General features: G+C 54.4%; 1 protein-coding gene across 2 annotated transcripts; it reads right to left on the bottom strand.

Moving 5' to 3' along the window:
- Positions 1-1,729: 1,729 nt before the first annotated feature.
- Positions 1,730-25,097, bottom strand: MFAP4 (microfibril associated protein 4). Of its 2 annotated transcripts, none has more exons than XM_080361475.1 (6): positions 25,058-25,097; positions 22,979-23,042; positions 21,214-21,375; positions 19,834-19,930; positions 15,752-15,934; positions 1,730-2,038 (listed from the first exon to the last, which is right to left on the bottom strand). In XM_080361475.1, the coding sequence occupies exons 3-6, from the start codon at positions 21,238-21,240 to the stop codon at positions 1,791-1,793; spliced, it is 555 nt and encodes a 184-aa protein (XP_080217601.1). In that variant the 5' UTR covers positions 21,241-21,375; positions 22,979-23,042; positions 25,058-25,097; the 3' UTR covers positions 1,730-1,790. The 2 variants fall into 2 exon arrangements, with proteins under 2 accessions (XP_080217601.1, XP_080217600.1); XM_080361474.1 differs by lacking the exon at positions 25,058-25,097 and adding an exon at positions 24,380-24,654.
- Between the last annotated feature and the right edge of the window lie 163 nt (positions 25,098-25,260).

The raw sequence follows: 25,260 nt of genomic DNA, 5'->3' as shown, positions 1-25,260 counted from the left end.
CATAACTACCAACCCCATTGAGACCCAATGACCATCAACCCCTTGAGATGTTTCTCCACCATTGACTCATTAAGCCCTTGGCCAATCCATTTGGGGTTAATTAGGGGCTAATTAAGACTGGGGGAGGAGTCACCTGACCTTGTAGACCCCATAACCACCAACCCCATATAGATACAATGAACGATCTTGAACCCCATTGAGATGCCACCACCAACCCTACGTAGATGCAACTTCCCCATTGACTCATTAGACCTTGGCCAATCAATGGGGGGTTAATTAGGGGCTAATTAAGACTGGGGGAGGAGTCACCTGACCTTCTAGACCCCATAACTACCAACCCCGACCCATAAAGACCCCATAACCACCAACCCCATTGAGATACAATGAACGATCTTGAACCCCATTGAGATGCCACCACCAACCCCATTGAGATGTTTCTCCACCATTGACTCCTTAAGCCCTTGGCCAATCAAGAGGTCAATTAATTATGGACTAATTAAGAGTGGGGAGGAGTCACCTGACCTTGTAGACCCCATAACTACCAACCCCATATAGATACAATGAACGATCTTGAACCCCATTGAGATGCCACCACCAACCCCTTGAGATGTTTCTCCACCATTAACTCATTAAGATCTTGGCCAATCAAGAAGTAGGTTAATTTATCATTAATTAAGACTGGGGGAGGAGTCACCTGACCTTCTAGACCCCATAACCACCAACCCTGACCCATAAAGACTCAAGAGCCACCAACCCCATTGAGATGCAATGAACGATTGTGAACCCCATTGAGATGCCACCACCAACCCCACCTTCCCCATTGACTCATTAGACCTTGGCCAATCAACAGGGGGCTAATTAGGGGCTAATTAAGACTGGGGGAGGAGTCACCTGACCTTCTAGACCCCATAACTACCAACCCTATTGAGACCCAATGACCATGGACCCATTGAGACCCAATGACCACCAACCCTATTGAGATGTTTCTCCACCATGGACTCATTAGACCTCAGCCAATCAACGCAGGGGTTTAATTGCCCACGCGGGGGGGGTGGGGGCGGGGCCGGGAGGGGGCGGGGCCTCAGAGGCGCCGGATCTTCATCTCGCTCTTGCGCAGCGAGTAGTAGAAGCCCTTGAGATGTTCCCTCTCCATTGACTCATTAACCCCTTGGCCAATCAATGGGGGGTTAATTAGGGGTTAATTAAGAGTGGGGAGGAGTCACCTGACCTTCTAGACCCCATAACTACCAACCCCATTGAGACCCAAGAACCATCAAACCCATTGAGACCCAATGACCATCAACCCCATTGAGATGTTTCCTCACCATTGACTCATTAAGCCCTTGGCCAATCAAAATGTTAATTAATAAGGGGTTAATTAAGAGTGGGGAGGAGTCACCTGACCTTCTAGATGCCATAACCACCAACCCCATTGAGACCCAAGAACCATCAACCCCATTGAGACCCAACAACTCATTGAGATGTTTCCTCACCATTAACTCCTTAACCCCTTGGCCAATCAAAAAGTTGATTAATTATGGACTAATTAAGAGTGGGAAGGGGTCACCTGACCTTCTAGACCCCATAACTACCAACCCTGACCCATAAAGACTCAAGAGCCACCAACCCCATTGAGATACAATGAACGATCTTGAACCCCATTGAGATGCCACCACCAACCCTACATAGACGCAACTTCCCCATGGACTCATTAGACCTCAGCCAATCAACGCAGGGGTTTAATTGCCCACGCGGGGGGGGTGGGGGCGGGGCCGGGAGGGGGCGGGGCCTCAGAGGCGCCGGATCTTCATCTCGCTCTTGCGCAGCGAGTAGTAGAAGCCCTTCCACTGGGCCCAGTTGATGCCGTTGGCGTAGGAGAGGTGGGCGCCCCCCAGGTAGAAGCCGTTGAGGTTGGAGAGGTGGCAGCTGCGGAACCACCAGGCGCCCGAGGACAGCGCCGCGCAGTTCTGCACAAACAGGTCCTGGTCGCGGTCGAACGTCGAGAACTTCTGCCCGTTGTGGTAGCTCAGAGAGTCGCCTGGGGGGGAGGGGAGGGGGCGTTGGCCAGTTGGCCCCTCCATTGGCCAGTTGGCCCCTCCATTGACTCCCATTGACCGTTGACCCCCATTGACCCCCATTGACCCCCAATGACCAACGTTGACTTGATGTCCATCCCATTGACCCCCATTGACCAACGTTGACCCCCATTGATTCCCATTGACCCCCATTGACCCCCAATGACCGGCATTGACCCCCAATGACCAACGTTGACCCCCATTGATTCCCATTGACCCCCATTGACCCCCAATGACCGGTATTGACCCCCAATGACCAACGTTGACTTGATCTCCCTCCCATTGACCCCCATTGACCCCCATTGACCAACGTTGACCCCCATTAACTCCCATTGACCCCCATTGACCAACGTTGACTTGATGTCCATCCCATTGACCCCCATTGACCCCCATTGACCAACGTTGACCCCCATTGACCAACGTTGACCCCCACTGACCCACATTGATTCCCATTGACCCCCATTGACCAACGTTGACTTGATGTCCATCCCATTGACCCCCACTGACCAACGTTGACCCCCATTGACCAACGTTGACCCCCATTGACCCTCATTGATTCCCATTGACCCCCATTGACCCCCATTGACCAACGTTGACTTGATGTCCATCCCATTGACCCCCATTGACCAACGTTGACCCCCATTGACCAACGTTGACCCCCACTGACCCACATTGATTCCCATTGACCCCCATTGACCCCCATTGACCAACGTTGACTTGATGTCCATCCCATTGACCCCCATTGACCAACGTTGACCCCCATTGACCCCCATTGATTCCCATTGACCCCCATTGACCCCCAATGACCAACGTTGACTTGATGTCCATCCCATTGACCCCCATTGACCCCCATTGAACCCCATTGACTACCATTGACTCCCATTGACCCCTATTGACCCCCAATGACCAACGTTGACTTGATCTCCCTCCCATTGACTCCCATTGACCCCCATTGACCCCCATTGACCCCCATTGATTCCCATTGACCGCCCATGGCCAACATTGGCTTGGTCTCTCTCCCATTGGCCCCCATTGACTTCCACTGACTCCCATTGACCAACGTTGACTTGATCTCGCTCCCATTGACTCCCATTGACCCCCATTGACCCCCATTGACCCCCATTGATTCCCATTGACTACCATTGACTCCCATTGACCCCCATTCATTCCCATTCATTCCCATTCATTCCCATTGACTCCCATTGACCCCCATTGACCAACGTTGACTTGATGTCCCTCCCATTGACTCCCATTGACTCTCATTGACTCCCATTGACCCCCATTGACCCCCCATGGCCAACGTTGACTTGATCTCTCTCCCATTGACTCCCATTGACTCCCATTGACCCCCATTGACCCCCATTGACCCCCATTGACCAACGTTGACCCCCATTGACCCCCATTGACTCCCATTGACCCCCATTGACCCCCATTGACCAACATTGACTTGATGTCCCTCCCATTGACTCCCATTGACCCCCATTGACCCCCATTGACCAACGCTGACTTGATCTCCCTCCCATTGACTCCCATTGACCCCTATTGACCCCCATTGACTCCCATTGACCTCTAATGGCCAACGTTGACTTGATCTCCCTCCCATTGACCCCCCATGGCCAACGTTGACTTGATCTCCCTCCCATTGACTCCCATTGACCCCCATTGACTCCCATTGACCCTCATTGACCAGTGTTGACTTGATCTCCCTCCCATTGACCTCCATTGACCCCCAATGACCAACATTGACTTGATATCCCTCCCATTGACCCCCATTGACCCCCAATGACCAACGTTGACTTGATCTCCCTCCCATTGACTCTCATTGACCCCCATTGACCCCCACTGATCAACGTTGACTTGATATCCCTCCCATTGACTCCCATTGACCCCCACTGATCAACGTTGACTTGATCTCCCTCCCATTGACCACCATTGACTCCCATTGGCTCCCATTGACTCCCATTGACCCCCATTGATTCCCATTGACCCCCATTGACCCCCATTGACCAACGTTGACTTGATCTCCCTCCCATTGACTCCCATTGACTTCCACTGACTCCCATTGACCCCCATTGACCAGTATTGACTTGATGTCCCTCCCATTGACCCCCATTGACCAACGTTGACTTGATCTCCCTCCCATTGACTCCCATTGACCCCCATTGACCCCCACTGATCAACGTTGACTTGATATCCCTCCCATTGACTCCCATTGACCCCCATTGACCCCCAATGACCAACGTTGACTTGATGTCCCTCCCATTGACTCCCATTGACTCCCATTGACCCCCGTTGACCTCCAATGACCAACGTTGACTTGATGTCCCTCCCATTGACTCCCATTGACCCTCATTGACCCCCATTGACCAACCTTGACTTGATCGCTCTCCCATTGACTCCCATTGACTCCCATTGACTCCCATTGACCCTCATTGACCCCCATTGACCAACGTTGACTTGATCTCTCTCCCATTGACTCCCATTGACTCCCATTGACCCCCGTTGACCTCCAATGACCAACGTTGACTTGATGTCCCTCCCATTGACTCCCATTGATTCCCATTGACCCCCATTGACCCCCATTGACCAACGTTGACTTGATCTCTCTCCCATTGACTCCCATTGACTCCCATTGATTCCCATTGACCCCCATTGACCTCCAATGACCAACGCTGACTTGATCTCCCTCCCATTGACCCCCATTGCCCCAGCCAGCACCCATGGGTGCCCCATTGCCCCTCACCGGCGCCGCCGTCCACGAAGCCGTCGACGTGCAGGGTGTAGCCGTTCTCCTCCCCATGGCCCATTGACCAACTGACCCCTCCCCATGACCCCCATTGACTCCCATTGACCCCCATTGACCCCCATTGACCAACGTTGACTTGATGTCCCTCCCATTGACCCCCATTGACCCCCATTGACTCCCATTGACCCCCATTGCCCCCCATTGATTCCCATTGACCCCCATTGATTCCCATTTATTCCCATTGACCCCCATTGACCCGCATTGACCCCCATTGATTTCCATTGACCCCCATTGACCCCCAGTGACCAACCTTGACTTGATCTCTCTCCCATTGACCCCCATTGACTCCCATTGACCACTGTTGACTTGGTGTTCCTCCCATTGACCCCCATTGACCCCCATTGACCCTCATTGACCAACGTTGACTTGATGTCCCTCCCATTGACCCCCATTGACCAACGTTGACTTGATGTCCCTCCCATTGACTCCCATTGACCCCCATTGATTCCCATTGACTCCCATTGACCCCCATTGACCAACGTTGACTCCCATTGACTCCCATTGACTCCCATTGACTCCCATTGACCCTCATTGACTCCCACTGACTCCTATTGACCTCCAATGACCTCCAATGACCAACGTTGACTTGATCTCTCTCCCATTGACTCCCATTGACCCCCATTGACCCACATTGACTCCCATTGACCCCCATTGACCTCCATTGACCCCCATTGACCCTCATTGACTCCCATTGACTCCCCTTGACTCCCATTGACTCCTACTGACTCCCATTGACCCCCATTGACCCCCATTGACCCCCATTGACCCCCATTGACCAACGTTGACTTGATCTCTCTCCCATTGACTCCCATTAACTCCCATTGACCAGTGTTGACTTGATGTCCCTCCCATTGACTCCCATTGCCCCCCATTGACTCCCATTGACTCCCATTGACCAACCTTGACTTGATCTCTCTCCTATTGACCCCCATTGACCCCCATTGACCCCCATTGACCAACCTTGACTTGATCGCTCTCCCATTGACTCCCATTGACTCCCATTGACTCCCATTGACCCCCATTGACCCCCATTGACCAACGTTGACTTGATCTCTCTCCCATTGACTTCCATTGACTCCCATTGACCCCCGTTGACCTCCAATGACCAACGTTGACTTGATGTCCCTCCCATTGACTCCTATTGATTCCCATTGACCCCCATTGACCTCCAATGACCAACGTTGACTTGATGTCCCTCCCATTGACTCCCATTGACCCCCATTGATTCCCATTGACTCCCATTGACCCCCATTGACCAACGTTGACTTGATGTCCCTCCCATTGACCCCCATTGACCCCCATTGATTCCCATTGATTCCCATTGACTCCCATTGACCCCCATTGACCCCCATTGACTCCCATTGACCCCTATTGACTCCTATTGACTCCCATTGACTCCCATTGACCCCTATTGACCCCCATTGACCCCCATTGACCAACGTTGACTTGATCTCTCTCCCATTGACTCCCATTGACTCCCATTGATTCCCATTGACCCCCATTGACCTCCAATGACCAACGTTGACTTGATGTCCCTCCCATTGACCCCCATTGCCCCAGCGAGCACCCATGGGTGCCCCATTGCCCCTCACCGGCGCCGCCGTCCACGAAGCCGTCGACGTGCAGGGTGTAGCCGTTCTCCTCCCCATGGCCCATTGACCAACTGACCCCTCCCCATGACCCCCATTGACTCCCATTGACCCCCATTGACCCTCATTGACCAACATTGACTTGATGTCCCTCCCATTGACCCCCATTGACCCCCATTGACTCCCATCGACCCCCATTGATTCCCATTGATTCCCATTGACTCCCATTGACCCCCATTGACCCCCATTGATTCCCATTGATTCCCATTGACCCCCATTGACTCCCATTGACCCCTATTGACTCCCATTGACTCCCATTGACTCCCATTGACCCCCATTGACCCCCATTGACCAACATTGACTTGATGTCCCTCCCATTGACCCCCATTGACCCCCATTGACTCCCATCGACCCCCATTGATTCCCATTGATTCCCATTGACTCCCATTGACTCCCATTGACTCCCATTGACCCCCATTGACCCTCATTGACCCCCATTGACCAACGTTGACTTGATCTCTCTCCCATTGACTCCCATTGACTCCCATTGATTCCCATTGACCCCCATTGACCTCCAATGACCAACGTTGACTTGATGTCCCTCCCATTGACCCCCATTGCCCCAGCGAGCACCCATGGGTGCCCCATTGCCCCTCACCGGCGCCGCCGTCCACGAAGCCGTCGACGTGCAGGGTGTAGCCGTTCTCCTTCCCATGGCCCATTGACCAACTGACCCCTCTCCATGACCCCATTGACTCCCATTGACCCCCATTGACCCCCATTGACCAACGTTGACTTGATGTCCCTCCCATTGACCCCCATTGACCCCCATTGACTCCCATTGACCTCCATTGCCCCCCATTGATTCCCATTGACCCCCATTGATTCCCATTTATTCCCATTGACCCCCATTGACCCCCATTGACCCCCATTGATTTCCATTGACCCCCATTGACCCCCAGTGACCAACCTTGACTTGATCTCTCTCCCATTGACTCCCATTGACTCCCATTGACTCCCATTGACCCCCATTGACTCCCATTGACCACTGTTGACTTGGTGTTCCTCCCATTGACCCCCATTGACCCCCATTGACCCTCATTGACCAACGTTGACTTGATGTCCCTCCCATTGACCCCCATTGACCAACGTTGACTTGATGTCCCTCCCATTGACTCCCATTGACCCCCATTGATTCCCATTGACTCCCATTGACCCCCATTGACTCCCATTGACCCCCATTGACCAACGTTGACTCCCATTGACTCCCATTGACTCCCATTGACCCTCATTGACTCCCACTGACTCCTGTTGACCTCCAATGACCTCCAATGACCAACGTTGACTTGATCTCTCTCCCATTGACTCCCATTGACCCCCATTGACCCCATTGATTCCCATTGATTCCCATTGACCCCCATTGACTCCCATTGACCCCTATTGACTCCCATTGACTCCCATTGACTCCCATTGACCCCCATTGACCCCCATTGACCCCCACTGACCAACGTTGACTTGATCTCTCTCCCATTGACTCCCATTGACTCCCATTGACTCCCATTGACCCCCATTGACCCCCATTGACCAACGTTGACTTGATGTCCCTCCCATTGACTTCCATTGACTCCCATTGACCCCCGTTGACCTCCAATGACCAACGTTGACTTGATGTCCCTCCCATTGACTCCTATTGATTCCCATTGACCCCCATTGACCTCCAATGACCAACGTTGACTTGATGTCCCTCCCTTTGACTCCCATTGACCCCCATTGATTCCCATTGACTCCCATTGACCCCCATTGACCAACGTTGACTTGATGTCCCTCCCATTGACCCCCATTGACCCACATTGATTCCCATTGATTCCCATTGACTCCCATTGACCCCCATTGACCCCCATTGACCCCCATTGACTCCCATTGACCCCTATTGACTCCCATTGACTCCCATTGACTCCCATTGACCCCCATTGACCCCCATTGACCAACGTTGACTTGATCTCTCTCCCATTGACTCCCATTGACTCCCATTGACCAGTGTTGACTTGATGTCCCTCCCATTGACTCCCATTGCCCCCCATTGACTCCCATTGACTCCCATTGACCAACCTTGACTTGATCTCTCTCCTATTGACCCCCATTGACCCCCATTGACCCCCATTGACCAACCTTGACTTGATTGCTCTCCCATTGACTCCCATTGACTCCCATTGACTCCCATTGACCCCCATTGACCCCCATTGACCAACGTTGACTTGATCTCTCTCCCATTGACTTCCATTGACTCCCATTGACCCCCGTTGACCTCCAATGACCAACGTTGACTTGATGTCCCTCCCATTGACTCCTATTGATTCCCATTGACCCCCATTGACCTCCAATGACCAACGTTGACTTGATGTCCCTCCCATTGACTCCCATTGACCCCCATTGATTCCCATTGACTCCCATTGACCCCCATTGACCAACGTTGACTTGATGTCCCTCCCATTGACCCCCATTGACCCCCATTGATTCCCATTGATTCCCATTGACTCCCATTGACCCCCATTGACCCCCATTGACCCCCATTGACTCCCATTGACCCCTATTGACTCCTATTGACTCCCATTGACTCCCATTGACCCCCATTGACCCCCATTGACCCCCATTGACCAACGTTGACTTGATCTCTCTCCCATTGACTCCCATTGACTCCCATTGATTCCCATTGACCCCCATTGACCTCCAATGACCAACGTTGACTTGATGTCCCTCCCATTGACCCCCATTGCCCCAGCGAGCACCCATGGGTGCCCCATTGCCCCTCACCGGCGCCGCCGTCCACGAAGCCGTCGACGTGCAGGGTGTAGCCGTTCTCCTCCCCATGGCCCATTGACCAACTGACCCCTCCCCATGACCCCCATTGACTCCCATTGACCCCCATTGACCCTCATTGACCAACATTGACTTGATGTCCCTCCCATTGACCCCCATTGACCCCCATTGACTCCCATCGACCCCCATTGATTCCCATTGATTCCCATTGACTCCCATTGACCCCCATTGACCCCCATTGATTCCCATTGATTCCCATTGACCCCCATTGACTCCCATTGACCCCTATTGACTCCCATTGACTCCCATTGACTCCCATTGACCCCCATTGACCCCCATTGACCAACATTGACTTGATGTCCCTCCCATTGACCCCCATTGACCCCCATTGACTCCCATCGACCCCCATTGATTCCCATTGATTCCCATTGACTCCCATTGACTCCCATTGACTCCCATTGACCCCCATTGACCCTCATTGACCCCCATTGACCAACGTTGACTTGATCTCTCTCCCATTGACTCCCATTGACTCCCATTGATTCCCATTGACCCCCATTGACCTCCAATGACCAACGTTGACTTGATGTCCCTCCCATTGACCCCCATTGCCCCAGCGAGCACCCATGGGTGCCCCATTGCCCCTCACCGGCGCCGCCGTCCACGAAGCCGTCGACGTGCAGGGTGTAGCCGTTCTCCTCCCCATGGCCCATTGACCAACTGACCCCTCTCCATGACCCCATTGACTCCCATTGACCCCCATTGACCCCCATTGACCAACGTTGACTTGATGTCCCTCCCATTGACCCCCATTGACCCCCATTGACTCCCATTGACCTCCATTGCCCCCCATTGATTCCCATTGACCCCCATTGATTCCCATTTATTCCCATTGACCCCCATTGACCCCCATTGACCCCCATTGATTTCCATTGACCCCCATTGACCCCCAGTGACCAACCTTGACTTGATCTCTCTCCCATTGACTCCCATTGACTCCCATTGACTCCCATTGACCCCCATTGACTCCCATTGACCACTGTTGACTTGGTGTTCCTCCCATTGACCCCCATTGACCCCCATTGACCCTCATTGACCAACGTTGACTTGATGTCCCTCCCATTGACCCCCATTGACCAACGTTGACTTGATGTCCCTCCCATTGACTCCCATTGACCCCCATTGATTCCCATTGACTCCCATTGACCCCCATTGACTCCCATTGACCCCCATTGACCAACGTTGACTCCCATTGACTCCCATTGACTCCCATTGACCCTCATTGACTCCCACTGACTCCTGTTGACCTCCAATGACCTCCAATGACCAACGTTGACTTGATCTCTCTCCCATTGACTCCCATTGACCCCCATTGACCCCATTGATTCCCATTGATTCCCATTGACCCCCATTGACTCCCATTGACCCCTATTGACTCCCATTGACTCCCATTGACTCCCATTGACCCCCATTGACCCCCATTGACCCCCACTGACCAACGTTGACTTGATCTCTCTCCCATTGACTCCCATTGACTCCCATTGACTCCCATTGACCCCCATTGACCCCCATTGACCAACGTTGACTTGATGTCCCTCCCATTGACTTCCATTGACTCCCATTGACCCCCGTTGACCTCCAATGACCAACGTTGACTTGATGTCCCTCCCATTGACTCCTATTGATTCCCATTGACCCCCATTGACCTCCAATGACCAACGTTGACTTGATGTCCTTCCCTTTGACTCCCATTGACCCCCATTGATTCCCATTGACTCCCATTGACCCCCATTGACCAACGTTGACTTGATGTCCCTCCCATTGACCCCCATTGACCCCCATTGATTCCCATTGATTCCCATTGACTCCCATTGACCCCCATTGACCCCCATTGACCAACATTGACTCCCATTGACCCCTATTGACTCCCATTGACTCCCATTGACTCCCATTGACCCCCATTGACCCCCATTGACCAACGTTGACTTGATCTCTCTCCCATTGACTCCCATTGACTCCCATTGATTCCCATTGACCCCCATTGACCTCCAATGACCAACGCTGACTTGATGTCCCTCCCATTGACCCCCATTGCCCCAGCGAGCACCCATGGGTGCCCCATTGCCCCTCACCGGCGCCGCCGTCCACGAAGCCGTCGACGTGCAGGGTGTAGCCGTTCTCCTCCCCATGGCCCATTGACCAACTGACCCCCATTGACCCCCATTGACTCCCATTGACTCCCATTGACCCCCATTGACCAACGTTGACTTGATGTCCCTCCCATTGACCCCCATTGACCAACGTTGACTTGATGTCCCTCCCATTGACTCCCATTGACCCCCATTGATTCCCATTGACTCCCATTGACCCCCATTGACCAACGTTGACTTGATGTCCCTCCCATTGACCCCCATTGACCCCCATTGACTCCCATCGACCCCCATTGATTCCCATTGATTCCCATTGACTCCCATTGACCCCCATTGACCCCCATTGATTCCCATTGATTCCCATTGACCCCCATTGACTCCCATTGACCCCTATTGACTCCCATTGACTCCCATTGACTCCCATTGACCCCCATTGACCCCCATTGACCAACATTGACTTGATGTCCCTCCCATTGACCCCCATTGACCCCCATTGACTCCCATCGACCCCCATTGATTCCCATTGATTCCCATTGACTCCCATTGACTCCCATTGACTCCCATTGACCCCCATTGACCCTCATTGACCCCCATTGACCAACGTTGACTTGATCTCTCTCCCATTGACTCCCATTGACTCCCATTGATTCCCATTGACCCCCATTGACCTCCAATGACCAACGCTGACTTGATGTCCCTCCCATTGACCCCCATTGCCCCAGCGAGCACCCATGGGTGCCCCATTGCCCCTCACCGGCGCCGCCGTCCACGAAGCCGTCGACGTGCAGGGTGTAGCCGTTCTCCTCCCCATGGCCCATTGACCAACTGACCCCTCCCCATGACCCCCATTGACTCCCATTGACCCCCATTGACCCCCATTGACCAACGTTGACTTGATGTCCCTCCCATTGACCCCCATTGACCCCCATTGACTCCCATTGACCCCCATTGATTCCCATTGATTCCCATTGACTCCCATTGACCCCCATTGACCCCCATTGATTCCCATTGATTCCCATTGACCCCCATTGACTCCCATTGACCCCTATTGACTCCCATTGACTCCCATTGACTCCCATTGACCCCCATTGACCCCCATTGACCCCCATTGACCAACGTTGACTTGATCTCTCTCCCATTGACTCCCATTGACTCCCATTGACCCCCATTGACCCCCATTGACCAACGTTGACTTGATGTCCCTCCCATTGACCCCCATTGACCCCCATTGACTCCCATTGACCCCCATTGATTCCCATTGATTCCCATTGACTCCCATTGACCCCCATTGACCCCCATTGATTCCCATTGATTCCCATTGACCCCCATTGACTCCCATTGACCCCTATTGACTCCCATTGACTCCCATTGACTCCCATTGACCCCCATTGACCCCCATTGACCCCCATTGACCAACGTTGACTTGATCTCTCTCCCATTGACTCCCATTGACTCCCATTGATTCCCATTGACCCCCATTGACCTCCAATGACCAACGCTGACTTGATGTCCCTCCCATTGACCCCCATTGCCCCAGCGAGCACCCATGGGTGCCCCATTGCCCCTCACCAGCGCCGCCGTCCACGAAGCCGTCGACGTGCAGGGTGTAGCCGTTCTCCTCCCCATGGCCCATTGACCAACTGACCCCTCCCCATGACCCCCATTGACTCCCATTGACCCCCATTGACCCCCATTGACCAACGTTGACTTGATGTCCCTCCCATTGACCCCCATTGACCCCCATTGACTCCCATTGACCCCCATTGCCCCCCATTGATTCCCATTGACCCCCATTGATTCCCATTTATTCCCATTGACCCCCATTGACCCGCATTGACCCCCATTGATTTCCATTGACCCCCATTGACCCCCAGTGACCAACCTTGACTTGATCTCTCTCCCATTGACTCCCATTGACTCCCATTGACTCCCATTGACCCCCATTGACTCCCATTGACCACTGTTGACTTGGTGTTCCTCCCATTGACCCCCATTGACCCCCATTGACCCTCATTGACCAACGTTGACTTGATGTCCCTCCCATTGACCCCCATTGACCAACGTTGACTTGATGTCCCTCCCATTGACTCCCATTGACCCCCATTGACCCCCATTGACCAACGTTGACTTGATGTCCCTCCCATTGACTCCCATTGACCCCCATTGATTCCCATTGACTCCCATTGACCCCCATTGACCAACGTTGACTTGATGTCCCTCCCATTGACCCCCATTGACCCCCATTGACTCCCATCGACCCCCATTGATTCCCATTGATTCCCATTGACTCCCATTGACCCCCATTGACCCCCATTGATTCCCATTGATTCCCATTGACTCCCATTGACCCCCATTGACCCCCATTGATTCCCATTGATTCCCATTGACCCCCATTGTCTCCCATTGACCCCTATTGTCTCCCATTGACTCCCATTGACTCCCATTGATTCCCATTGACCCTCATTGACCCCCATTGACCAACGTTGACTTGATCTCTCTCCCATTGACTCCCATTGACTGCCATTGATTCCCATTGACCCCCATTGACCTCCAATGACCAACGTTGACTTGATGTCCCTCCCATTGACCCCCATTGCCCCAGCGAGCACCCATGGGTGCCCCATTGCCCCTCACCGGCGCCGCCGTCCACGAAGCCGTCGACGTGCAGGGTGTAGCCGTTCTCCTCCCCATGGCCCATTGACCAACTGACCCCTCCCCATGACCCCCATTGACTCCCATTGACCCCCATTGACCCCCATTGACCAACGTTGACTTGATCTCTCTCCCATTGACTCCCATTGACTCCCATTGATTCCCATTGACCCCCATTGACCCCCATTGACCCCCATTGACTCCCATTGACTCCCATTGACTCCCATTGACTCCCATTGACCCCCATTGACCCCCATTGACCCCCATTGACCAACGTTGACTTGATCTCTCTCCCATTGACTCCCATTGACTCCCATTGATTCCCATTGACCCCCATTGACCTCCAATGACCAACGCTGACTTGATCTCCCTCCCATTGACCCCCATTGCCCCAGCGAGCACCCATGGGTGCCCCATTGCCCCTCACCGGCGCCGCCGTCCACGAAGCCGTCGACGTGCAGGGTGTAGCCGTTCTCCTCCCCATGGCCCATTGACCAACTGACCCCTCCCCATGACCCCCATTGACTCCCATTGACCCCCATTGACCCCCATTGACCAACGTTGACTTGATGTCCCTCCCATTGACCCCCATTGACCCCCATTGACTCCCATTGACCCCCATTGATTCCCATTGATTCCCATTGACTCCCATTGACCCCCATTGACCCCCATTGATTCCCATTGATTCCCATTGACCCCCATTGACTCCCATTGACCCCTATTGACTCCCATTGACTCCCATTGACTCCCATTGACCCCCATTGACCCCCATTGACCAACATTGACTTGATGTCCCTCCCATTGACCCCCATTGACCCCCATTGACTCCCATCGACCCCCATTGATTCCCATTGATTCCCATTGACTCCCATTGACTCCCATTGACTCCCATTGACCCCCATTGACCCTCATTGACCCCCATTGACCAACGTTGACTTGATCTCTCTCCCATTGACTCCCATTGACTCCCATTGACCCCCGTTGACCTCCAATGACCAACGTTGACTTGATGTCCCTCCCATTGACTCCCATTGATTCCCATTGACCCCCATTGACCTCCAATGACCAACGTTGACTTGATGTCCCTCCCATTGACTCCCATTGACCCCCATTGATTCCCATTGACTCCCATTGACCCCCATTGACCAACGTTGACTTGATCTCTCTCCCATTGACCCCCATTGACCCCCATTGATTCCCATTGATTCCCATTGACTCCCATTGACCCCCATTGACCCCCATTGACCCCCATTGATTCCCATTGATTCCCATTGACCCCCATTGACTCCCATTGACCCCTATTGACTCCCATTGACTCCCATTGACTCCCATTGACCCCCATTGACCCCCATTGACCAACATTGACTTGATGTCCCTCCCATTGACCCCCATTGACCCCCATTGACTCCCATCGACCCCCATTGATTCCCATTGATTCCCATTGACTCCCATTGACTCCCATTGACTCCCATTGACCCCCATTGACCCCCATTGACCCCCATTGACCAACGTTGACTTGATCTCTCTCCCATTGACTCCCATTGACTCCCATTGATTCCCATTGACCCCCATTGACCTCCAATGACCAACGCTGACTTGATGTCCCTCCCATTGACCCCCATTGCCCCAGCGAGCACCCATGGGTGCCCCATTGCCCCTCACCGGCGCCGCCGTCCACGAAGCCGTCGACGTGCAGGGTGTAGCCGTCCTCCTCGGCGCTGACGGCGCGGGGCGACAGCGCGAAGCTGCCGTAGGTGGCGGCCGCCGTGTTGTTCTCGAAGTCCTCGAGCTCCACGCGCAGCTCGTAGCGGCCCTGCAGCGTCAGCAGGTGCAGCGCCTGCAGCCCTGCAGGGGGCACATGTGGGGCGGGATGTGGGGCAGAAGATGGGCCACAGTGGGGCAAAATGTGGGGTGAGATTTGGGGTACAAATGGGGCATAGTGGGGTGGGATGTTGGGGAGGATGTGGGTGCAATGTGGGGCACATGTGGGGCAAAATGTGGGGTGATATTTGGGGTACAAATGGGGCACAGTGGGGTTGGATATTGGGCAGGAGCTGGGTGGGATATTGGGCAGGATGTAGGTGGGATGTGGGGCAGATGTGGGGCAAAATGTGGGGTGGGATGTGGGGTACAAATGGGGCACAGTGGGGTGGGATATTGGGCAGGATGTGGGTGGGATGTGGGGCAGGATGTGGGGCAGAATGTGGGGCAGCTCGTAGCGGCCCTGCAGCGTCAGCAGGTGCAGCGCCTGCAGCCCTGCAGGGGGCACATGTGGGGCACATGTGAGGCGGGATGTGGGGCAGGATGTGGGGCAGAAGATGGGCCACAGTGGGGCAAAATGTGGGCTGAGATTTGGGGTACAAATGGGGCACAGTGGGGTGGGATATTGGGCAGGGTGTGGGTGGGATGTGGGGCAGATGTGGGGCAGAAGATGGGGTGGGATATTGGGCAGGATGTGGGTGGGATGTGGGGCAGATGTGGGGCAAAATGTGGGGTGGGATGTGGGGTACAAATGGGGCACAGTGGGGTGGGATATTGGGCAGGATGTGGGGCAGGATGTGGGGCAGGATGTGGGGCAGAAGATGGGCCACAGTGGGGCAAAATGTGGGCCGAGATTTGGGGTACAAATGGGGCACAGTGGGGTGGGATTTCGGGTACAAATGGGGCACAGTGGGGTGGGATATTGGGCAGGATCTGGGGCAACATGTGGGGTGGGATGTGGGGCAGGATGTGGGCGGGATGTGGGGCAGATGTGGGGCAGAAGATGGGGTGGGATGTGGGGTACAAATGGGGCACAGTGGGGTGGGATATTGGGCAGGATGTGGGGCAGGATGTGGGGCAGGATGTGGGGCAGCTTGTAGCAGCCCTGCAGCGTCAGCAGGTGCAGCGCCTGCAGCCCTGCATGGGGCAGGATGTGGGGCAGGATGTGGGGCGGGATGTGGGGCAGCTCGTAGCGGCCCTGCAGCGTCAGCAGGTGCAGCACCTGCAGCCCTGCATGGGGCGGGATGTGGGGCACATGTGGGGCAGGATGTGGGGCAGGATGTGGGGCAGAAGATGGGCCACAGTGGGGCAGGATATTGGGCAGGATGTGGGTGGGATATTGGGCAGGACGTGAGTTGGATGTGGGGCAGATGTGGGGCAGGATGTGGGTGGGATGTGGGGCACAACATGGGTGGGATATGGGGCAGGATCTGGGCAGGATGTGGGTGGGATGTCGGTGGGATGTGGGGCAGATGTGGGGCAGGATGTGGGTGGGATATTGGGCAGGACATGGGTGGATGTGGGGCAGGATGTGGGGCAGGATGTGGGGCAGCTCGTAGCAGCCCTGCAGCGTCAGCAGGTGCAGCGCCTGCAGCCCTGCAGGGGGCACATGTGGGGCAGATGTGGGGCAAAATGTGGGGTGAGATTTGGGGTACAAATGGGGCACAGTGGGGTGGGATATTGGGCAGGATGTGGGTTGGATGTGGGTGGGATGTGGGGCAGGATATGAGTTGGATGTGGGGCAGGATGTGGGGCAGATGTGGGGCAGGATGTGGGCGGGATGTGGGGCACATGTGGGGCAGATGTGGGGCAAAATGTGGGGTGAGATTTGGGGTAAAAATGGGGCACAGTGGGGTGGGATATTGGGCAGGATCTGGGGCACAATGTGGGTGGGATGTGGGGCAGGATGTGGGGTGGATGTGGGGCAGCATGTGGGGTGGATGTGGGGCAGCATGTGGGGCAGAAGATGGGGCGGGATGTGGGGTACAAATGGGGCACGGTGGGGTGGGATATTGGGCAGGATCTGGGCAAGATGTGAGGTGGATGTGGGGCAGATGTGGGGCAGGATGTGGGTGGGATGTGGGGCAGGAGGAGGGTGGGATATTGTGCAGGATGTGGGGCGGGATGTGGGGCAGAAGATGGGGCAGGATGTGGGGTACAAATGGGGCACAGTGGGGTGGGATATTGGGCAGGATGTGGGGCATAATGTGGGGTGGGATGTGGGGCAGATATGGGGTGGGTTGTGGGGCAGGATGAGGGACAGATGGGGCAAGATGTGGGGCAGATATGGGGCGGGATGTGGGGCAGGATTTGGGGTGGGATGTGGGGCAGATCTGGGGCAGGATGTGGGGCAGATCTGGGGCGAGATGTGGGGCAGATATGGGGCGAGATGTGGGGCAGATGTGGGGCAGATCTGGGGCAGCATGTGGGGCAGATCTGGGGCAGGATGTGGGGCAGGATGTGGAGCAGATATGGGGCAGGATGTGGGGCAGATATGGGGTGGGATGTGGGGGGGATGTGGGGCAGATCTGGGGCAGATATGGGGCGGGATGTGGGGCAGGATGTGGGCTATACTGGTTTACACTGGTCTATACCGGTTTACACTGGTCCATACCGGTTTACACTGGTTTATACTGGTTTACACTGCTCTATACCGGTTTACACTGGTCCCTACTGGTTTACACTGGTCCATACTGGTTTACACTGGTTTACACTGCTCTATACTGGTTTACACTGGTCTATACTGGTCCATACTGGTCTATAGCGGTTTACACTGGTCCCTACTGGTTTACACTGGTCTATACCGGTTTACACTGGTCCCTACTGGTTTACACTGGTTTACACTGCTCTATACTGGTTTACACTGGTCCCTACCGGTTTACACTGGTCCATACTGGTTTACACTGGTTTACATTGCTCTATACTGGTTTACACTGATCTATACTGGTCTATACCGGTTTACACTGGTTCCTACTGGTTTACACTGGTTTACACTGGTCTAGACCGGTCCATACTGGTCTATACTGGTCCATACTGGTCCATACTGGTCCCTACTGGTTTACTCTGGTCCCTATTGTTTTACACTGGTTTACACTGCTCTATACTGGTTTACACTGGTCTATACTGGTCCATACTGGTCTATAGCGGTTTACACTGGTCCCTACTGGTTTACACTGGTCTATACCGGTTTACACTGGTCCCTACTGGTTTACACTGGTTTACACTGCTCTATACTGGTTTACACTGGTCCCTACCGGTTTACACTGGTCCATACTGGTTTACACTGGTTTACATTGCTCTATACTGGTTTACACTGATCTATACTGGTCTATACCGGTTTACACTGGTCCCTACTGGTTTACACTGGTTTACACTGGTCTAGACCAGTCCATACTGGTCTATACTGGTCCATACTGGTCCCTACTGGTTTACTCTGGTCCCTATTGTTTTACACTGGTTTACACTGCTCTATACTGGTTTACACTGGTCTATACTGGTCCATACTGGTCTATAGCGGTCCATACTGGTCTATAGCGGTCCATACTGGTCTATAGCGGTTTACACTGGTCCCTACTGGTTTACACTGGTCTATACTGGTTTACACTGGTCCCTACTGGTTTACTCTGGTCCCTATTGTTTTACACTGGTTTACACTGGTCTATACCAGTTTACACTGGTCTATACTGGTCCATACTGGTCTATAGCGGCTTACACTGGTCCCTACTGGTTTACTCTGGTCCCTACTGGTTTACACTGGTTTGCACTGGTCTATACCAGTTTACACTGGTCTATACTGGTCCATACTGGTCCATACTGGTTTACACTGGTCCCTACTGGTTTACACTGCTCTATACCAGTCCATACTGGTCCCTACTGGTTTACACTGATCCCTACTGGTTTATACTGGTCCATACCGGTCCATAGTGGTCTATACTGGTCCCTACTGGTCCGTACTGGTCCGTACTGGTCCATAGTGGACTCACCCAGCCAGTACTCGCCGTCGGCGCGGCCAAACCCCTGCTTGTAGTCGTTCCAGCCCCGGAAAAAACTGACGGATCCGTTAAATCGCTTCTGAAAAACCTGAATTACGGGAGGGGGTTGGGGGGCCACCCGGACGCCTGGGTCCCTCCCCGGACGCCTGGGTCCCTCCCGAACTCCTGGGTCCCTCCTGAACTCCTGGGTCCCTCTCCTGAAATCCTGGGTCCCTCCCCAAACTCCTTGGTCCCTCCCCGAACGCCTGGGTCCCTCCCGAACTCCTGGGTCCTCCCCGAACTCCTGGGTCCCTCCCGAACTCCTGGGTCCCCCCCGAACTCCTGGGTCCCCCCCGCACTCTCGGGTCCCTCCCAAACTCCTGGGTCCCTCCCGCACTCCTGGGTCCCTCCCGAACTCCTGGGTCCCCCCTGAAACGCCTGCACCCTCCACTAATTATATGGGTCACATAGGGAGACCAGGTCTACCCAGGACCCGCCTGGGGGCACCAGGTCTACCCCGATCTTTATCCCTCGGAACTCCTGGGTCCCTCCCGAACTCCTGGGTCCCTCCCGCACTCCCGAGTCCCCCCCGCACTCCTGGGTCCCCCCCGCACTCCTGGGTCCCTCCCGAACTCCTGGGTCCCATCCGAAACGCCTGCACCCCCCACTAATTATATGGGTCACATAGGGAGACCAGGTCTACCCTGGACCCGCCTGGGGGCACCAGGTCTACCCTGACCTTGCTCCCTTGGAACTCCTGGGTCCCCCCGCACTCCCGGGTCCCCCCCGCACTCCTGGGCCCTCCCCGCACTCCTGGGTCCCTCCCGAACTCCTGGGTCCCTCCCCAAACTCCTCCATCCCGCATTAATTATATGGATCACATAGGGAGACCAGGTCTACCCAGGATCCGCCTGGGGGCACCAGGTCTACCCCGACCTTGCTCCCTTGGAACTCCTGGGTCCCTCCCGAACTCCTGGGTCCCCCTTGCACTCCTGGGTCCCCCCCGCATTCCTGGGTCCCTCCCCAAATGCCTGCATCCCGCATTAAATAGATGGGTGACTCAGGGTGACCAGGTCTACCCCGATCTTGATCCCTCGGAACTCCTGGGTCCCTTCCGAACTCCTGGGTCCCTCCCGCACTCCCGGGTCCCCCCCGCACTCCCGAGTCCCTCCCGAACTCCTGGGTCCCTCCCTAAATACCTACATCCCACTTTCATTATATGGGTCACATAGGGAGACCAGGTCTACCCAGGACCCGCCGGGGGCCACCAGGTCTACCCCCAATATTCCCCCTCAGAACTCCTGGGTTCCCCCCGAACTCCTGGGTCCCCCCCGAACTCCCGGGTCCCCCCCGCAGTCCCGGGTCCCCCCCGCACTCCTGGGTCCCGGGTACCGTCCAGACGTGTCCCTGGGTGCTCATGTCGCAGAAGACGGGCAGGGGGGGCGCCCCGCTGCCCCCCGGGTACACCAGGTACACGCCGTCCTCGCGCTCCCCCCCCCGCGTGGATGTCGTGACAGTCGCGGGGGGGCGGGGGCACCTCGCAGGGGGGAGGGGCTGCACAGCCACACGGGGGGGGTCCCATTGTCCCCATTGTCCCATTGTCCCCATTGTCCTATTATCCCCATTATCCCCATTATCATCCCCATCACCCCCGTTGTCCCCATTATCCCATTGTCCCATTATCCCCATTATCCCATTGTCCCCATGGTCCTCATTATCCCGTTAATTATCCCCATTATCCCATTGCACCCATTGTCCCATTATCCCATTAATTATCCCCATTATCCCATTGTCCCCATTGTCCCCATTATCCCCATTGTCCCATTGTCCCCATTATCCCATTGTCCTCATTATCCCATTAATTATTCTATTAATTATCCCCATTATCCCATTGTCCCCATTGTCCCCATTATCCCCATTGTCCCATTGTCCCCATTATCCCATTGTCCTCATTATCCCATTAATTATTCTATTAATTATCCCCATTATCCCATTGACCCCATTGTCCCCATTATCCCCATTGTCCCATTGTCCCCATTATCCCATTGTCCTCATTATCCCATTAATTATTCTATTAATTATCCCCATTATCCCATTGACCCCATTGTCCCCATTATCCCCATTGTCCCATTGTCCCTATTATCCCATTGTCCTCATTATCCCATTAATTATTCTATTAATTATCCCCATTATCCCATTGACCCCATTGTCCCCATTATCCCCATTGTCCCATTGTCCCCATTATCCCATTGTCCTCATTATCCCATTAATTATTCTATTAATTATCCCCATTATCCCATTGTCCCCATTATCCCATTATCCCATTAATTATCTCCATTCCCCCATTATCCCCATTGTCCCAATGTCCCCATTACCCCCATTATCCCCATTGTCCCAGTGTCCCATTGTCCCCATTGCCCCATTATCCCCATTATCCCATTGTCCCCATTGTCCTCATTATCCCATTAATTATCCTCATTATCCCATTGTCCCCATTATCCCCATTGCCCCCATTGTCCCCATTGTCCCATTATCCCTATTGTCCCATTGTCCCCATTGTCCCCATTACCCCCGTTGTCCCCATTATCCCATTGTCCCATTATCCCCATTATCCCCATTATCCCATTGTCTTCATTATCCCATTAATTATCCCCATTGTCCCATTGCCCCCATTGTCCCATTATCCCCATTGTCCCATTATCCCTATTGTCCCCATTACCCCCGTTATCCCCTTGTCCCCATTGTCCTCATTATCCCATTCATTATCCCCATTATCCCATTGCCCCCATTGTTCCATTGTCCCCATTGTCCCATTATCCCCATTATCCCATTAATTATCCCCATTCCGTAATTATCCCCATTGCCCCATTATCCCATTGTCCTCATTATCCCATTAATTATTCCATTAATTATCCCATTGCCCCCATTGCCCCCAATGTCCCCATTGTCCCCAATGCCCCCATTGTCCCCATTGTCCCATTGTCCCCATTGTCCCCATTGCCCCCATTGTCCCCAATGTCCCCATTGTCCCATTGTCCCCATTATCCCCAATGTCCCCATTGTCCCCATTATCCCCAATGTCCCCATTGTCCCCAATGTCCCCAATGTCCCCATCGCCCCCATTGTCCCCCTGTCCGCCCGTGTCCGTCCGTCTCACCGCGGGGGCTGATGGGTTGTCCCCCCCCCAGCGCCACCAGTGTCACCAGTGCCAGCAGCAGCACCTGCAACGGGGGTGCATGGGGACCTATAGGATCCATAGGGGGGTCGGGGGGTCCCTATAGGATCCATAGGGGGGCTCTGAGGGTCCCTGTAGGATCCACAGGGGGGTCTGGGGGTCCCTGTAGGATCCATAGGGGGGTCTGGGGGTCCCTATAGGATTCATAGGGAGTCCCTATAAGATCCATAGGGGGGTCTGGGGGTCCCTATAGGATCCATAGGGGGGGTCGGGGGGTCCCTATGGGATCCATAGGGGGTCTGGGGTCCCCATAGAATCCATAGGGGGTCCCTATAGGATCCATATGGGGGTCGGGGGGTCCCTATAGAATCCATAAGGGGGTCTGGGGGTCCCTATACGATCCATAGAGAGGGCCTGGGGTCCCTATAGAATCCATAGGGGGTCCATATAAGATCCATATGGGGGTCGGGGGGTCCCTATAGGATCCATAGGGGGTTCCTAAAAGATCCATAGGGGGTCCCTATAGGATCCATAGGGGGTCTGGGGGTTCCTATAGGATTCATAGGGGGTCTGGGGGTCCCTATAAGATCCATAGGGGGGTCTGGGGTCCCTATAGAATCCATAAGGGGGTCTGGGGGTCCCTATAGGATCCATAGGGGGTCCCTATAGAATCCATGGGGGGGTCTGGGGGTCCCTATAGGATCCATAGGGGGTCCATATAAGATCCATAGTGGGGTCTAGGGGTCCCTATAAGATCCATAGCGGGGTCTGAGGGTCCCCATAGGATCCATAGGGGGTCCCTATAAGATCCATAGTGGGGTCTGGGGGTCCCTATAAGATCCATAGGGGGGTGTGGGGGTCTCTATAGGGTCCATGGGGGGTTCCTAAAAGATCCATAGGGGGTCCCTATAGGATCCATAGGGGGTCTGGGGGTTCCTATAGGATTCATAGGGGGTCTGGGGGTCCCTATAGGATCCATAGGGGGTCCCTATAAGATCCATAGGGGGGTCTGGGGGTCCCTATAGGATCCATAGTGGGGTCTGGGGGTCCCTATAGGATCCATAGGGGGTTCCTATAAGATCCATAGGGGGGTGGAGGGGTCCCTATAGAATCCATAAGGGGGTCTGGGGGTCCCTATAGGATTCATAGGGGGTCCCCATAGGATCCATAGGGGGGTCCCTATAAGATCCATAGTGGGGTCTGGGGGTCCCTATAGGATTCATAGGGGGTCTGAGGGTCCCCATAGGATCCATAGGAGGTCCCTATAAGATCCATAGTGGGGTCTGGGGGTCCCTATAAGATCCATAGGGGGGGTGTGGGGGTCCCTATAGGGTCCATAGGGTGCCCATAGGCTCCCGGGTGTCCGTCCGTCCCGCCCGTTACCTCCGTCCGTCCGTCCATGGCGCCGCAGCCGCTTCCCCCCCACCCTGATCGGGGGCCCCTCCCCGGACGCCTGGGTCCATTCCCGGACGCCTGGGTCCCTTCCCGGACGCCTGGGTTCCCCCAGCCCAGGGAGGCCCCTATGGGGGAAACGGCCCCAAACCAAACGGGCCATTTGGAGGCGGATTTGACGCTTTCAGAGGGGAAAGAAACAACTTTACATCCACTTTTCTATAGGGGAAACGCCCCGGATTTGGGGGTTTATACCACATTATACACATTTTATACATTCTATAGGCAAAAACCCCCTAAAATCGCCATTTTTTTAGGCAAAACCCCCCAATTATGCCATTTTATAAGAAATACACCTTTAAATCCGCTTAATCTATAGGTAACGCGCCCTTAAATGCGTTTACATTCGACCTATATACCTTAAACCTTAAGTGTCGCTGTCCTATAGGGGAAACCCCCTAAATCTGCCCCGAAATGCCAAATACGCCCTAAATCCCGCCCTGTTTACACAATATAGACATTAATTACGCTTTCTGCGCGCGATACGCCCCTAATTCCGCTTTTCTATACGTTATATACCCCTAAATTTATAGTTCTATAAGGGAAACGCCCTTAAGTTGGTCCCTGGAGGGGCCGTGGGCAAAACGTGGCTCCCTATAGCAAATGTACCTTTAGATTTGCCCAGCTATAGGTCCAGGGTTTAGCTCCGCCCCCTATATGTGTGTTTCTATAGGTGAATAGTTTAATACTTACGTAACGTTCTATATATAAAGGATTAGGGGCCCCCCCCCACGGCCTCCTCACAAGATGGCGGCGCCGCGCGGGGCACGCTGGAGTTGTAGTCCCGCCCCCTCAGCCCGCCAATGCGCCTC

This window comes from Nesoenas mayeri (genome assembly GCF_963082525.1).
Source record: "Nesoenas mayeri genome assembly, chromosome: 32".
Taxonomy (NCBI): Eukaryota; Metazoa; Chordata; class Aves; order Columbiformes; family Columbidae; genus Nesoenas; species Nesoenas mayeri.
This window is presented reverse-complemented; position numbering and strand designations above follow the sequence as displayed.

Coding starts and splice junctions, on each gene's coding strand:
- MFAP4 (XM_080361475.1), bottom strand. CDS start 21,240: ATGAGCACCCAGGGACACGTCTGGACG. Junction 19,931..21,213: donor CCCAGGGACACGTCTGGACG/GTACCCGGGACC, acceptor CCCGTAATTCAG/GTTTTTCAGAAGCGATTTAA. Junction 2,039..15,751: donor CTTCGTGGACGGCGGCGCCG/GTGAGGGGCAAT, acceptor CCTCCCCCCCAG/GCGACTCTCTGAGCTACCAC.